Here is a 12,227-nt window from a genome sequence, read left to right as displayed (position 1 = left end):
GAGGGTCTTAGGTGCAAGAAGTCACATTTGAAAAAAAACCCAAACAAAACAGCTGGAATTTTAGACTTCTTAAACCACAGAAACATGGAGGACATGTCTGGAATTTCTCTAAACCAAAAACTACCTCACAGTTCTGTTCCCAACAAGGATTTGCTCTCTTAAGATCAAAAGCAACACTTGGAAAGAAAAGGGAGAACATCTACAAGAAATGACTGTTTGTTCCAACAGGTCAGCAACGAGAGCTCCAGCTTCAGCAGTGGGAAAGCAGAAATAAAAAGGAGCATTGCCAAAAGGCAAGTGGGTTTAGACCCCACAGGGGAAATTCAGTCAATACCAAAGGGTTATGCAGCCACTTTAAAGGGAGAACAGACAAAACATGGAGACTCTGAGGCAATATGGATGGGACAGAAAGGAAAGGAAAATTCTCCAAGTATGGAAGGAGGACTAACAATGCTCTACTTTCATTTTCAGTCTGGGGAATGATGGAGGATGTGGAAACAAAAGATGAGAGGAAGGGTTGAAAAGCAAGGACAAAAAATGTCAAGAGGGGCAAGTAAAGTATTTCTGGAGTTTGAAAGAAATTGATGGGCAGGTTCCTGGCACTGCAGCTGCATTAATAAGAATGCTAAAAAATAAAGTAAAATCCATCAGGAGCACAACCAGAGGACAGATTTAACAGCTGTCCCACCTCAAAATGCCCTCTAAAGCTTTCCATGCTGTGACAGAGATTGAGAACTACAGGGAACAAATAAAGGAGAGGTAATTATGTGAATTTACCTGGGCTGACACCACATCTTCCTTTTAGATACCTTATCTTCTAAATAAGGAGGGCAATAAATCCAGCTCACCTGTTGATTTATTATTAGTTAAGGTTAAAAACCCAGTAGAATTAGCTGGATAAGTGGGTAAGGAACAGAGCAATGTGGACATAAAAATGGGCAGTTAAGAAAGACAAGTTCTTGCCTGGGTTGGGATTTCTGGGAAAGGTGCTCAAGAATCAGGACAGAAGTTATGAGCATCAAGTAGTTCACAAAAACAATATTGTACTGGAACTTGCAGAGAAAATTTTGTTTTTCAAGTGATCACAGAACAGGGACTCTGTAAAGGCCCCTTCCACAGCTGCCAAGATGCTTAATGTCATCAAGTACAGAGGGATCACTTCTAACATGCTTTTTACTGCAAGGGTTGAGGCACAAACTTAGTTGAAACTTCTTTAGCCTGTTTTTATTTTTTAAGAAACAGAATGAGGTGAGGAAGAATATATCTCTGTTTTCCAAGATTCATGGAAAAGATGGCCACTGCAAAACATTCAGTCAGTAAAAAGGGGAGAGAGGAGGAGATTCCCCTGAACAGATCTGTGTGCTGCTGCCAAGTCTGGTAGGATTGATGAATTTAATATCAGCAGTAGCTTTACCTTTTCAGCTTCCAGACTCAGCCAGCAATATCATTAAGGATGGCAGGACAGCTAAAAAATGACCAAGCCCACGAATAAGGAATTACTTCTGTGCAAAGTATTAACTTAGGCCCAGCAAGCACTTGGATTGAGGCATATCCTAATTAGATAACTCAGGTGTCAGCCTACTTATCACACTTATCCTTTAACTGGGAATTAGAGCTTTAATAACGAGCTGGAATTAGTTTGTTACAATTTGAGGTTTACAGAGTCGGTTTGAGAGCTCAAGATGATGAGAAAATCACTGTAGCAAAAAAATACAAACTAAACCCCAACAAAAGCCCACACAGAATACAGAATGTTACAGGGATGGACATTAAATATCATCTCATTCCACCCCCTGCTCCAGGCAGGGACACTTTCCACTAGACCAGGCTGGTCAAGGCCTCATCCCACCTTATGCTGATTTGGTACAAAAGAGCATAAAGATAAAATAAAAGGTAACTGATTTTAGAAAGTAATTTAGGACTCCTAATTGCAAGTTCAGTATTCCTAAATATTTTACTGCAAGATAAGATATGGATAATAATATTCCATTTAACCAAAGTTGTAATTAACCAAAGCTGTAATTCAAAAGCAGCTGGAATCTAAATCATGCTGCCAGAAGCTCTCCACTGGCACTGCTTCCTACTCCTTAGGCCCCTGCTCTTCCACAGAGTGAGTATCACCACAAACCACTGCCAAACCCAAACGGGACAACCTCAGAACCTTTCCCATGAAGAGTGCTACAAAACCAGAAGCAGAGCACCGAAACAACAAATCAGCAGATTTTTCTTTTTAAAGGAAACCATCTTGCTTGAACAGCCTTGCCTGGGATCAGCAGCCGGTTTTCTGGACAAGGACTTTGCACCAGTGGTCCTCAACCCGCAACTGCTCGACTACCACTGCAGTTAGAGCAGTAAAACAGAACATCTCCTGTCACTGCTGACATCTCTGCCCAAGCAACTCCTCCAGACACAGCTTAGATGTTCTGGGACTGAAAACAAACAGAGCTCTTCCTGTATCTCCTCAGAAGAGCTGAGCCCTGGGAGCCTGGCTGAGGAGAAGAACTATCTAAGTTACAAACCAGGCTGAGGATTGGTGCTGTGGCCACACTGAGCACCATTTCCCACAAGCAATAAATGGCTTATCCCCACCTGATTGTGTCCCACAAGCGCAATCTGACATAATGATTGGAGCACTACTCACTCTCTGCACAAGCATCCTCATCCTCCTCTTCATCCAGGGCAGCCTCCTCTGCATGATGCCTTTCGAGTGCTCTGTAAGGAGGTGGCAGCTTCATGGGAGGTGGAGCCCCATATTTTCTCTGATGGATTCAAAGACAAAGAGTTACATGTTTTGTAACCTCTGAGCACACGAAAAGAAATCCCATTGTCTGTTGCACTGACTGTGCACAGGCACAGCACTTAATTACAATGCTAAATTCTGCAGCAAAGGCTTTATGTGCAAGAAAGCAGAGCAAGAAGTGACACTGAACATCAAGAAAAAGAAACTAAAACACAACTGTGCATGCACATTTACTTGTTGACAAAAATACTTGCGTATTGTCATAAACATCAAAGCGTGAACATTAATCAAGGGTTAAAAACAAACATTAAATTATACCCTGTTTCTTATTAGACTCCATAACAAAACTGTCTGGTGCTGATAAACGTCAATCTCTTTAAAATATAAAATAAGAACTGAATCCTCTTAGTCCATACATGAATATTCAACCATCACAGTCCGTCCGTACTTCGGCGTAAATTTAATAAAGATTTTGAGTTATATCTCCCAATAAAATTCTATTACCTCACATAAATACAGGCAGCTCCTATAATGATGCATATAGCGGCGCATGGCAGGAATACAGAGCAGGCTGGAGTCTGCTGGAGGCACTGGCTCAGCTCAGCAATTGGTTTTACAGCTCCAAGGAGCTGGGTCCTGCCTTGGTTTGCACCAACGACGACTCCACTAAATGATGCTCAGCTGCATCCCTTGCAAGCCCACTATTAATAGCAGGATGCATTTTAGAGAGGAAACACCAGGGAGGAGATGCCATTAGAGCACCCAGAATTCCCGTAATTAATTCCTTCTGTGGCTGGGAAATATGACACAACACCCGAACACACCAAGCCCAGGATAATGTAGGTTTTTTTCAGTGTGTGCAATGAAAGCTGAACCTGTGTATTGATTTTTAGATTCTTGAAGCTGAATTTGTAGAGAGTGGTGGAAGTAGTGAGCTGCAATATGTGGAAAATTTTGTGAGGTAAAGATATCTGTCATCTCATCCATTTAAAAAACATAACAGGAAAGTGCTGCACTGAACACAGAGTACAATAATGAATGGAATTAATTCAATCTACCAGTAGCAAAAGTGTACAGTGAGAGCACTTGGAAGCACAACAGCTGCTTTCTAAAAGCATACAGCACACTTAATGTGCCTCCCACTTTTTTCTTGAAGCCAACACAGACAGAACAGTGCAAAATCCAGATGATCCAGGAAGCAAGGGAGGACTTGGGTTCTACTTTACTGAGCAGGTAAAGATGGAAAATCTGCAGCCTCTCTCTCAGCTGCCTATGACAAATGAGTCACTTTATTATCGCTGTAATTTAGCAATAACTTACAGTCTAAATGTTGACCCTTTGGCTTTTTAAGACCTTAAACATTTGCTAGAAAGTCTGTGTGAAATTACACGAGGCACCCAGGCTTACCCAGCAGTTTTCTATGGCTCAGAGGGACAAATACCTCTCGTTCCTCCTGTCCCACTGAAAAGCCAGATGAGAAAATTGTGCCTGGCTACTCCATTACAGCACGTTCCTGTATTAACACGGAGGCAAAAGCACAGCTTACACAGCCAACCAGCAAAATAATGTTGTCATCTGGTTTGCTCACTATTGTTTTAAGTGGTTTTGTATAAATTAAAGTGATCATTTTGAAACAAACAGATCAATAGAGGAGGATAAACGCCATCAAATCAGAGAAAACCTTCAGCATTTGAAAAGATACAGGAAAAGGCAGATTTTCCAGCTGGATGTGGCTGCTTTCAAACCAAACTCTTTTGTGACTCTCTGAAGACTGGACTAGAAATATCACTGATTCCCCACAGGGATGTGGACTAATAATCCACTAATAGCAACTCTTTCCAACTCCGAGACGGCCCCACAGAAGTGCAGTGCGACTGCTTTGTGAGCCCACGTTCAAAGCCAAAAAGGAGCTACATATTTATGCACTGAAGCTCTTCTATATTCCACCCACCAGTTTATAGCAGCAATAGATGAAAAAGGTCTGAAAAAGATTAGGCTCCCACTTTTAACCTCGGAACGCCGCAGAACGCGACACACCGGAGTGCTGCAGATTAAAGGCAGCACGTTGCCAGAGGATGAGAGCTTTTGAGATTGGAAATACAGATAAAAAAAAAACACAAGAAAAGGGGATTGTAAGTGCTTCATTGGAAGTATTATCCTCTGGCATGAAAGCATGTCTTCAACACCTTTTCTGATAACTGAGCCTCGCTGCTCCTGTCCCCGACAGGATCTGAAAGGAGTCTCACAAAAACTTTTGGAGGCAGGAGGGTCCTCTCAGGTACCCAACAAACACCAGAGTGCTGAGTAGGATCAAATGAAAACTTCATCCTATTTGTAGTTAAACTGCATCAGGCAAAATTTATTGTCTACATTAATTCTGTCTCTGCTGTTGCTGCTCTCACACCCTCAAACTACCTGAACTACACTCCTCAGTCAGGGCAAATCCCACAGGAGAACACCAAGGCCATGAGAGTGATACAGATGAAAATGAAAAATTTAAATTTTCCCTTATTGCAGCCATTAAAACAAATTCCCTGTTTTCTTCCAAACAGACTTTTTCTCCTTTAAAGCTGCTGTGAAGTGATTTAGAAGTCACCGTGCAGTAACTGCGTCACAATTAGCTGAGCAGCCACAGATCCCTCGGTCATTTCCTCCTTTTACACAGCCATGGGAAATGCAGGAGACTCTGTGGATTTAATCAGCCCATAAGGTGATTTTACTGCATTTCAGGCAGCCTCGCATCAAGGATATTATTTGTGTACATGTTGCCATTTCTCTGTTTCTGCTGAACAAAGGGAATCAATTTGCCTCCACATGGAGCAAAACAGGTACTTCAGACAGATGACAGTGAGGAGCTGTGCTAAGTACAGGGTTTCAGCACCCAGCAGACACCCACAGAATATATGTCAGACTATTTGGCAGAAATTTGGCAAAAAATCATAGAATCAAAGATATTTCAACAAAACACTTCAAATTTAATTTCAGACTTCGGAGGAAGCTTATCATAGAGTTAGAATACATGCTATTATACCATTTGATTTAGTAAAACCTGGGTATAGCACTGAATGGAATAAATACCTTATCACTCTTATTTTCTTTGTCTGCATCCTGATCTTTGCTGACTTTGATTCCCTTAGGCTGGGCAGGAGAAACCACCTGAAAAACAATGTATATTACACACATCAGACAGAGCATTATAGCTGCAAAACAAACATCCAAAATCAGTTCCTGCCAACGACAAAGCTCCCCAGTGCACTCTGCATTTTGTCTCATGCAGAAAGGTATTGCAGTGCAGTTTATAAATTACATTCTTTCACTGAATCTACGGAATTACATTCTTACATCAAAAGTACACAGAAGTTGGGGGGTTCTGTGTGTACTTTGGGCAGGTAGAATTGTATGCCTGCTCTTACTAAGGCTTTAAAAAGTTTCTTGCCTTGGCCTCGAAGATGAGGAGATGCCTCAAATCTCTTGTAAATTAAACTTGCTCCCAGGTAACTGTTCCAGATCCCTCTGGTGACACATTTTACAAGGAGCTGCTGGTGTGAACCTGACTAATTTTAATTACACCTTTGTTTCTCTGGATATAAACTCAGAGTTTATTTTTAGATTATGAAATATGGACAAATGAAAATGCACAGGGTCAGACTCTTATTACACAGGTGGGAGAGCTGAATGAACACCTAGTCAACAGATTTACATCTACTCCATGTAAATCAGAGAAATGAGGCTTCCAATCAGGCCAGAGAAGTAATCAATCAATCAATTGGTCTTTAACTGACTGAAAGGATCCATCCTTGGACACAAAAATTGGTAGGACTGCCTGAAAGGAATTTAGCCAAGTTTAAAATAAGATTTACACATTATATGTTACACATTACTAAGTTTTGGAATAAAAATAGAAATAAACTTACTTTTGGTACATTAGCCAAGCCCTGGACTACAAACACCACAGGATTTCCTGCATTCTTGATGGCTTCCACTGCTTCCTCGTGGGTGGCATTTTGTAGGTCTACCCCAGAAACCTGACAAACAATGTTTATTTTTGTTAGGTACAGAGTCATTACAAGGCATCAGACACACTTGCAGAAGATTAGTGTATCTGAGGAAGGCATCAAAACCAGTCAAGAGGAATTATTTGTAAAGTACTTTTTGATGACGGTTTAAAGAAAAGTGTACTATTTAGTATTCACAATTAAAAGATGGCCATACGTTGCCCAAAACAATTCTAGATAAAAACATAAGGAAGATTGTCAGAGTGTTACATAATGTTAGATCTAACTCTTTCAGATTTTACCTGTTTGTAAATCAAACCTGAACAGCACTATCAGCTTGGCACCTCAGATTCTGAAGTATTAATTTGGAGAAAAATGAGTAAAAAAAAGCAACCAGAAGTAAGAGGCAGGAATGACATTTTCCCCCCTCCAGCACCTGCCAGAATCAGGGATTTATCCCCAACAGTGGTTATCAGTTAACTACTCTAAATCCACACACACAAAATAACAGCCCATAATTCAGTATGAACAGTCTGTGTTCTTGTATGTATTAAATTTATGCTTATAGATATGCTATAACTTATTCCTCATTTATATGGGAGGAGGACACTCCCATTTTTTTCACTTCTCCCTCAGACACCAGGACACATCTTTTCTTAAATGCACAGGAGAATGTTAAAAGAGCTCCATAGTCAGAACCTTAAAAAAAGAAACACCACCAGAGGTTTCTTTTGGTTTTCAAAACACAGTGTTGTCAATACTTCATGAAGTGGTGGCAGTATTTTGTTCCTCTCTCCACCCAAAGCTGTTTGAGTCAATTTTTATTTCTTAGACTAAAAAGGAAGTTTTATCTCCATTTACCTCAAGTATTTTATCTCCAGTTTTTAAAGCCCTTGTTCTTCCTGCTGGGCTGTCTTCCAAAACTTGTTTGATAAAGATCCCTTTAAGTTCTTCTCCATTCTTCAGGCGCTTTATGACAGTTTGTCCACCAACAATACTGATTCCAAGAGACACGTGTGGGTCTCTGAAGATCTCAACACTGAAAAAAAACACGTTTTAACAGTTTCAAACAGGTTTTTTTTTTTAACTACAAATGCAAAGCCTTAAATCAATGTAAGCTCCTGGTCTTTCAAGAAGATTTAACATAGTAAAGAGATAAAGTCAGAAGCCTGAGAATGCTCTCAACAGAGTTGAGTTTTCACCCTGAGCAGATCTCACCCTACAAAAAGAACAAAATTCTGCTGCCAATCCATGCCCACTGGGCAGAGGCTTTTATTTCAGAGAAAGTCAGATCTTCAAGTAAACACTCATCCTCTTTCAGCCTGAGCAAAGTGTCTGGGAATGGGAAGCCCTGCAAGTGGCACACTAGACAAATAATGAAGTATTTCATACAACTTTCTGAACACTGACTTCAGCACACATTCATCACCTCAAGCAGGAACTTTCTGATCATATTTTACTCGGGACCATAAAAACAATTCACCTAAAAATGTTAACAATACAACAAGGATGTGGCTAAAAGTTGGCCTGGCAATTTGGAATTCTGCCATGGGGTTTAGCAGGGAACCCATGGAAAGGGAGACAGCACAGCACTATGTGCATTGTTCACACCTAATAGTTATTAAATGAGCAAGAACTTGTAGGTCATCCACAACCTAAACCAGCCAAGCTTCCCCAAGTCAGCTGTATAAATAGAAGGCATAATTCTGCTGAACATCTGTTAAAAATTCCCTGTCTTCAGGAAAGCCCAAGGTACACAGGTACCCTAAAGTTATTGGCAGAGGAGGAGAGGAAAAAAAAACCACCCAACAAGAACTAATCTGGTTCACAAAAAAAAAGACATAAGGTAAGTGGGAAGGAATAATGAAATCACATGAACATACGTCCGTGGTGGTCCCCAGTGGCTGAAGTTTGGAGTTTCTTCTCCTTCTCCTTCTTCTCTCTCGGGTAATTCACTAATTTGGGGCAGAGGGGAGGGGAGGAATAAAAAATAAAAGAGGCATCACCCATGCCAGGTCACAATTCCTCACATACTTTGTATCTGGCAGCAAGACAGCAACACCTTCTCACACTGCCCAGTTTAAAGCAAATGTACAGAGTCAACAGACCAGACAGGAATTTTTGTATTTAGGTTTAAATGTACTTAAGGAATGCTCCAGAAATAAACATGATGGGCAGACCAAATTTATAAGCTGCTCTGTGATACACAAATCTGCACTGCATTTACTCATTTGAAATGACTATTTAAGCAATTAACATTTACTTTCTGATAAATATGCTGTGATGCTTGGAGAGGGATATAAACATGCCAAAACCAGTAAGCAGATCATGATCCAAGTGAGAGAACAGATCCTGTGTGTTCCATTAAATCCTACAGAATAATCCTCTCACCTTATTGTTGAGCTGCTTTCCCTCTGAGAGAAGACTGCAGATGAAATTAGGGAAGTACTGAGGATTGGAATCACCAGGCCCCAAAAGCTCCAATACCCACTGACCCCAAATTGGTGGGGAAAGACTGGGACAGATAAGGCAAATATCCACACCCAGTGCCAGCTCAAGGTTCCTCAGCACCACAGGCAGGACTAAAGCTTCCTGCAGAGGCCTGAGAGCTCTGGCTGAACTGCTCTTCCCAAAAGGAAGAACAAAGGAAAGGGAAAACCAAGAGGAGAGCTCCTTAAGGAGCCATGAGTAAAGGCTACATCCCTCACTGTGGAGTTAAGTGAAGGGGTGGCAGAGCCATTTGCACATTTCTGTTCCAATACTCAGGGGAGGAAACATGGGAAGTTTTAATGTTTTAAGCCAAACTTCGTCTCCTGGGGTAGAAGTTACAGATCTGGCTCTATGTCTATCTGAGCATTCCACAGAGCCTTAATGATGATTCAGCTGAGTAAAGCAAGAGGACAGCTAAGACCATTAACTGAATGTCTTTCAAAACCTGAACTCTTCCTCCATACCTGCATGATGCTGTTCTAGGCTGAGCTAAGGTGGTTACTCTCTCAGATTCCTTGTTCTTGGAAAAAACATAATTCTCCTCTTTCAGTGCTTCCTTTTCAATAGCTTCCAAATCAACAGTAAGCCCAGGTCCTCTGGAGTCACTCTGAAGCTTTGCCCCTGAAGAAGAAAAGGGGTAGATGTGAACTTTTGCTTCCTCCATCCAGACACCCTTGGAATTAAACCCTTTATCCCACCAGGCTCCAGATGTGCTCAAGGCCAGGCTGGACAAGGCTTGGAGCTCCTTCCTCCTGAGCAGGGAGTGCTACTTTGGGCAGGTTGATAAATTTATTTCCCTGATGAATCTACCAAATTCTAACCATGCATCTCTGGCCATCTGACAAGGAGCAGCTTTGCTCCTGAGCACAGATCACAAACCCAAGATATGGGGCAATTATCTACCACAGGGAGCTGAGCTAAAGTCACCTCCAGCGCCTGTCACTTTATTTCTATATTTATTTATCACTGACCAGATTTGGAGGAGGAAGCAAGATTATAAAGCTGAAATCTACTTAGAGCCAGACTGCCCTGAGCCTGCAGCAATCTTCATTTGAATATTTTATCATTCAGAAGTGTTTGCATTTTGGTAAAAAATTTAGATATATAAATATGAAATTATGAGATAAAGCAAAACCTTCTTACAAACCTAAATCCATCTCAGTTTTCACTCCTGACTGGGTTGGTTCAGTATCAAATATGTCTTTTTGGTAGCTGCTGTGTGCTGTGTTTCCAGAAAAGTGTGACCTTACAGTAGCATTCTCTTCACACTTCACAGAGGAGAAAAGAAGTAATTAAAGTTAGAAAGCAATAGTATTAACTTACACAGGGGTATTTGACAGGAACATTAATTTTTACAGCAAAGATACACATTTTCTCAGCTACATTCATATTTATTCAGGTAACTATGAAATACTAACTGCTCATTTAAATACTAACTGCTCATTTATGCACTGCATTAAGAAGAGGCATGAAAAATGTTGTATGCAATTGAAATATAAAGCAACTGTATCTTTCTCCTCACCTGTAATTCAGACAAAAATTTCTTTACTCTTGCTCATTTGGTTTTTATAAGTAACAAATGTATAAATTTAATATTGTGCACTCTTGTCAGTAGAAACTTCATTTTATCTGTTTACACACACTGCTTAAGGGGACAAGCCAAACAAAACCTGAAATTCTCTGTGGCTGTGATGTTAAATCCTTTTCTGCTCCATTTTTTTTCATATAAAAGCACACACACCTCAGAAGCTGGTGCATGGGAGGCTGATAATATAACTTTTTTTATGGTAAGGGGATGAACAAAGAATCAGAAGAAAAAAAATAATTCTCAGAATACTGGAGAAAGTTGTATAAATAAGAGTTTTGCAATTTACCTGAAGCTGTCTCCTCCTACTCCTTTATCCATCAGCATCCTTGCCATAATTCCTTGCACCACATCAGTTTTTGCTCAACTACACAACCTGGCTGAAGGAACTGATTTGGGTTTAAAAAATGAGGAAAAGAGGGATCTTCTTTCACTGAAGACCCTGGACTATCAAACCCATGAAGTGACATTCTGCTGCTACTGACATGCCCCATATCAGCACAGCTTCCAAAAAAACCACCCAACCCCACAAGTCAGAGATGGGTAAAAAGACAAATTCAGGATGCCTGTAAATACACCAACCACATATCTTGCTCCAGCAGGTAAATATACAGACAATAAGTAACCTAAAAACCCTTCCAAAATGTACAAAACGATAGACTGGTGTCTGCTAGAGGTACCCAAGTAAATAAATTAGTTAAGTTGCAGTAATTAAAACACTAGAGAGAGTCCTCAGGGTTTAGTTTTGGAGTCTGCCCTGAGGGATCTGTGCTTAGCATGGAGACCAGCACAGCATTCCTTACCATTTGATCTTTACTGAATGCATATTCCAGGGACTCTTTGGGACTTAGGCTAACACTGGATCTTAAATCTTGTATTTCAGCAGTCTCCAGTTGCTTTGCCCATCGTTCTGTATCCAGGTTCTTGTCTGAAGTCGCCTTCTCTCCACCTGATGCATCACATTTCAGGAAGTCTGAATCCTCTTCATACTCCTCATCCACCAACATTTCCCGTTCCTCGCCCACGTCCTCTGCTCTGGGTTTCAGAAATTCACACATCTCCCAGGACTCCTTCCCATACTCATCATCCTTCTGAGGAAGCTGAAATGACCTTCCCAAGTCCAAATGGGGTTCATCAACAAACTCTTCTTTAAAAGGTGCCTCATCTCTGAAACCCTGCAAAGATCATTAAAGGAAGAGAGATTTCACACCATGTTTCCTCCCAACTCTTTTAAAGCTATGCTTTATTTTTTGCCCATGTTAAAAGTGCATCCTGATATTTAAAGTGAAAATCTTCTACCTTTTGCATTTTCTACAAGAAAATAGACTCTCTGACTTATGATTTTAACAGCAAAAGTAGACAGTGCAATTATTTTTTTTTAATATAAAGAAATTTAAGTTGCACAGCTAAGATACTG

The 12,227-nt window shown here is 40.6% G+C and overlaps 1 protein-coding gene across 1 annotated transcript in view; it reads right to left on the bottom strand.

Moving 5' to 3' along the window:
• Positions 1–12,227, bottom strand: part of PATJ (PATJ crumbs cell polarity complex component) — a gene marked incomplete at both ends in the record, with an annotated part of 131,708 nt that overhangs the window by 72,635 nt on the left and 46,846 nt on the right. Inside the window, 8 exons of the mRNA XM_082286781.1 lie at positions 2,642–2,759; positions 5,819–5,896; positions 6,655–6,765; positions 7,597–7,774; positions 8,619–8,690; positions 9,690–9,846; positions 10,373–10,493; positions 11,614–11,985. Of these exons, the coding sequence (XP_082142907.1) occupies positions 2,642–2,759; positions 5,819–5,896; positions 6,655–6,765; positions 7,597–7,774; positions 8,619–8,690; positions 9,690–9,846; positions 10,373–10,493; positions 11,614–11,985 (1,207 nt within the window). The remainder of the gene's footprint in view (positions 1–2,641; positions 2,760–5,818; positions 5,897–6,654; positions 6,766–7,596; positions 7,775–8,618; positions 8,691–9,689; positions 9,847–10,372; positions 10,494–11,613; positions 11,986–12,227) is intronic.

This window comes from Coloeus monedula (assembly GCF_965178545.1).
Source record: "Coloeus monedula genome assembly, chromosome: 9".
Classification (NCBI taxonomy): Eukaryota; Metazoa; Chordata; class Aves; order Passeriformes; family Corvidae; genus Coloeus; species Coloeus monedula.
The sequence above is the reverse complement of the archived record's forward strand: the minus strand, read 5'-3'. Positions and strand labels throughout refer to the sequence as shown.